At 40.5% G+C, this 4544-nt stretch overlaps 1 protein-coding gene across 1 annotated transcript; it reads left to right on the top strand.

Annotated features, from left to right (window-relative positions):
- Nucleotides 1–518: 518 nt before the first annotated feature.
- On the top strand, nt 519–3485 carry cox6c (cytochrome c oxidase subunit 6C). The gene is made up of 4 exons (XM_070903113.1): nt 519–618; nt 2251–2365; nt 2591–2723; nt 3352–3485. Exons 2-3 carry the CDS (start codon nt 2261–2263, stop codon nt 2714–2716), a joined length of 231 nt encoding a protein of 76 aa, XP_070759214.1. The 5' UTR covers nt 519–618; nt 2251–2260; the 3' UTR covers nt 2717–2723; nt 3352–3485.
- The last annotated feature ends 1059 nt before the right edge of the window (nt 3486–4544 follow it).

Below are 4544 nucleotides of genomic sequence, written 5' to 3' on the forward strand. Positions count from 1 at the left end.
CAAATAGTGTATGATTCAAACTGTAGCATGCATACAAATAAATGTGCAAATAGCATTCGACCAATAAAGAATTATAAAAACTTGAAGGCGTCAAGCACCGAGGTGAAGATTATGGGTCAGTTCAGTGTAGCTCTGTCTCCCTCTGGTGGTCGACTTGTGTTACTACAACACGTTTAGTTTGCGGGTGACAAACGCCTTCTCAGTGGTTTCCCTTTACAACAGGAAACCAAAAAGTGTGTCTTTGTGCACAATTTGTGTGCGTGACAGTGCAGGTTTCGATCTCCAGACTCCAGACTCCGTACTATGATGATGATGATGGTCCTAGATCAGGGCTAAACAAATTCAACTCGGACCCTCTGACAGGTTCAAAACTCACACACAAAAACATAAACAAAAATCATATATTTATGTATTCATTTTATTTTATGCCATATTCTGAACACGTACTGTTTCTATTTTAGCCACAGGAATTCTTCGGTTTCTGTGACCTCAACTGCCCTGACTTCGCTTTCACAGTAATTAATTTTGTCCCTCCGTGGCGCTGGTACAGATCTCTTCCGGTAGAGAATCGCAGCTGATCTGTGTAAGCGGTTTCTGTGAAGGTCGTGAGTCCAACTTGTGAGTATTCCCTCAAATTAAACTCTTTCAACGTGTGTGTTGAATTTAGATTATAACGGCGTGCTCTTTCAGATTAATAAAGACTCTTGTATTTGACCATTTTCACGGAATTCTGCCGCTTTCCTCAAATGACAGTTAGCTGTGTCGTGCTAGCTAACGTTAGCTTATCATGGTGCCGTTATCTGGTTTTAGCTAAATGCTAACCGAAAGCTCGTTACTCTTAACTATAAGTGAAAGGATTACTTAAGATATTTTTGGCCTCTCGTGTCATTGAAAAGAACAGCTTAGTCCTCTTAATACGAAGAGAGGAAGCCTTTACTGTCATGTCTTATTTGTGACATTATGCTAACATTATTTGGCCCTGGCCGCTAATGTTAGCGCTATACTGATATTCCTAAATATTGTTAATATTTATGGTACCCAATTGGACGTCTTTGATATGTCTGTATATAATATGTGAAACCACAGTGTAACACGGGGCACATGTTCCTGGAAGTAAAGCTACAGATAGCAGAGAGGTCACTCGATAGTTGCAGTGTTAGTGCTGACCTGACCTGGCAGCGGTGTTTGATGCCCCCCCCCCCTTCAGGGACACACTGATTAATAATGACAAGACGTGTCGGTTACCCCGTCCTCTAAATGAAGAAAATAACAAAGGTTAAAGTCAGTATTTTTTAAAGTAAGCCGGTTTACTTAGAGTGGCGTTAATTGACCTTCGGGCCAGAAGTCATGTCACAAAGAAAACATTATTTTTAATGCAGTAACTCATTATCCATAATGTGGTGATCTTTCTGTTGGAGCTTTGTCACGACATCCAATCTAAACAATTTGATATGATGAGTAATATGAAAGTGATGGTCGGTATGAAGAGGCATTCACTGATGATTCTTAGGTAGGACATTAAGAAATGTTAAGAATAACCTTACTGTGCATATACTATTACAGGACGCAGGTAAAAGGTATAATGAGCTGATTTCTTGACCACCTTCATCCCTATTATGTTGACGGTTTATAGGTTCATATTCCACAATTTACAATACTTTAATCTTAGTTTTGCAAAACTTAAGGGTTCGTCACTTCTCCTACAGTCACTGTAGAAAACAACTGGTGATCTCAGTCATTTACGCCATAACGTTGCTTTTGTGTTTCTCTAATTTCCATGTTTTCTTCTCTGATGTAAAACTTGAAACCAATAGATGACGTTCTGTGTTTAATAGAGCTCGACCCATAAATCAGCCAGGCCGATATCAGTCCGTAGTAGCTTATTACATATATGGGTATCAGTGTTGATGTTGGCTGAAACTGCAGAACAGAAATGCCAAACGAGGTCAGAGGTAATTTAGAAATGGTGTCACCATTACATACATTCCCCATCGAGAACTGACAAGTGTATTCTTCAGCTGTTAAATTTCTTTTGGCTGATACGTAACATGGATTTTTATTTAACTAATATCAAATCAAATATTGATCTCAGTCAAGTCAGTCAATGGGAACTGGATTTCAGTTGGACTATACAGTGTGTGGAGAGTACAGTCATTTTTTGTATGAGGTTGTATACTGTAGTGATGTCACATTGACGGCTCGGATCTCCCCAAGAATTAGACTAAACTTGATCTTTCTTTTCCCCTGCAGGTGATCCACCATGTCTCTGCCAAAGCCTGTGATGAGGGGGATGCTGGCAAAGCGTCTGAGGTTTCACCTGCCCATGGCCTTCATTCTGTCCTTTGGGGCTGCAATAGCGTTCAAGGTGAGCGTAGGAGACATGGCCACATGGCTACAACCTTAATTCTGATTAAAGATGACACTTAATAGACATGATGATGGGAAAACTTCAGTACTGTCTTTACAATATCAGCATCTTGACCAACTTATTCCTCAGCAGACATTCAAACTGAAATAACTACATTTTGCAATGACAATTTGTCCCAATGAACAATTTTGATTTAACATGCAAGTCTTTTGTTCCCCACAGTACACAGTGACAGAGCCCAGGAAGCAGGCCTACGCTGACTTCTACAAGCAGTACGACGCCGCCAAAGACTTCAGCGCCATGAAGGAAACGGGCATCTTTGAGAGTGTGCGGCCCTCTGGGGAGTAAACCCACTGTGAGTCTTTTCATGGGTGGGGTTTGATTCATGGATCACAATAACACCTGTGAAGTCAAGTTCAAGTTTATTGTAATTGTAATTTGAATTAGGCCTGGGAGATAAAACAATAGCAACATGTACCGGCGACAGACACTTAATCAAGCCTCCCTTGATAACGGAGCTGCTACGAGTGACACGCAAACAGCCAATCATTTAACAGTGTTGTTCGGTAACAACAGAAACATGAGAAAATGAGTGCAGACGGTGAAGACGTTAATAAGAAAGGACAGGTCAGCTCTCCAGCGCTGAAAGGAAACGTGGAGACGAGAGAGGTCTGGCTATGAGAGACGAGCTCGCAAGGATGGCAAATTCAAGTTAAATGGTTAAAGTGGTTAAATTCAACATTTTTTTGGTCTTTATTTAAACAAATCTGTCATTAAAAATGATCACATTCATCAATATCAACTGAAATTAAACATTTTATCGGTTACATCGCCCAGCCCTAATTTGAATAGTACATACTGAAATGTTGAGACACCTCATATGCAGTGCCAAAACCCAGTGCAACATCCAATGTAACATGTCACCATTAAATTCACTTGAATGCGTCTGTATCTAATTGTTATGTCTTGTTTTCTTTCTCCAGCTCTTCTTCCTCGTCATTCATTCCTGGTGTGAGGATGAAGTTCCCTCTTGCCCCCTTGGATGTTATTTACTGATTTAGATGCGAACATCGCTATGCTGTTTTGTTCCTCTAAATAAAATATTCTATTAATGTTAGAGATCGTCTGTCTGTGTCTTCAATCAAACAATGTTGCCAAGATAATAAACTGTGTTTTAACTACATTACAAACTACATTTATTTAGGAAATGACACAATGCCCCATTGGCTTTTATCTTATAAGATCTTTCTGGAGCTGTCTCACCACTTTATCTTCTGTTATTTACATTTCTTGCAGCTGTGAGTAAGATTAATATTTATTGATCCCCAGAGGGAAAATTCAGGTGTTTGAGCAGCACAAGGATAGAAATAAGTACAGATAAACAAAGGTCAAAAATAAAATAATTAGATGTATATAAATTATAAATACAAATAGAGATTATACAAGAGCAATTAAACTCAAAATTACAAGACCAGCAGTATACACACAGTACCCACATCTAGTGTTGTACTTTCTCAAGCAAAGTGACATAGTGGTGTGTTCAGTAGCAGCAAAGTATTAGTATATGTGAAGTAATATGACCCACCACTATAACAGTGTATACCAGAATAAGTATATGATATAAGTAATTATGCTTATACTGTGTACAACAACAGCAAAAAGCAAGCCTTTGTAGTACTGCATACATATATATTTTTTAAACCACTTAAGTTGAACACACTATAAACTCATACACTGTCTATGTGCACTGTTACCGTCGGTAATATGGCGCCCCCTCCGGCTGCTGCCCCGCACTGCAGCCTTTGTTCGGACCGCCTTCCTGTCCTCTCTTCACTACTCTTCCTGGTTGTTTTTTTTCAAGTGGATGTTACAGCGGCTGCCAAGCGGTTTGTCAAACAAGTCCATAGTTGTCCGGGACACGGGAGGAGGATGAACCCAACGGCGAGGATACGGCAGCTGGGTGAAGTCTGTACACCGCGCGAACCTCGGTTTACAAAATGATAAGCAGACGTTGTGTTTTTCGCGGCTACCAGGCAGCAGTAGCGGGGACGCTGCTGTGAAACAGAGCGGGCTAGCTGCTCGGCTAGCTGCTGCTAGCCAGTTAGCGAGCTAGCGAGCTAGCAGACGGTGGTCTGTTACTATCAGCGTTGAGTGTGTCTGCTTTGAATCGTTGACA

The sequence above is a fragment of the Enoplosus armatus genome, chromosome 3 (genome assembly GCF_043641665.1).
Source record: "Enoplosus armatus isolate fEnoArm2 chromosome 3, fEnoArm2.hap1, whole genome shotgun sequence".
In the NCBI taxonomy this organism is placed as follows: Eukaryota; Metazoa; Chordata; class Actinopteri; order Centrarchiformes; family Enoplosidae; genus Enoplosus; species Enoplosus armatus.

Coding starts and splice junctions, on each gene's coding strand:
- cox6c (XM_070903113.1), top strand. CDS start 2,261: ATGTCTCTGCCAAAGCCTGTGATGAGGGGGATGCTGGCAAAGCGTCTG. Junction 2,366..2,590: donor GGGCTGCAATAGCGTTCAAG/GTGAGCGTAGGA, acceptor TGTTCCCCACAG/TACACAGTGACAGAGCCCAG.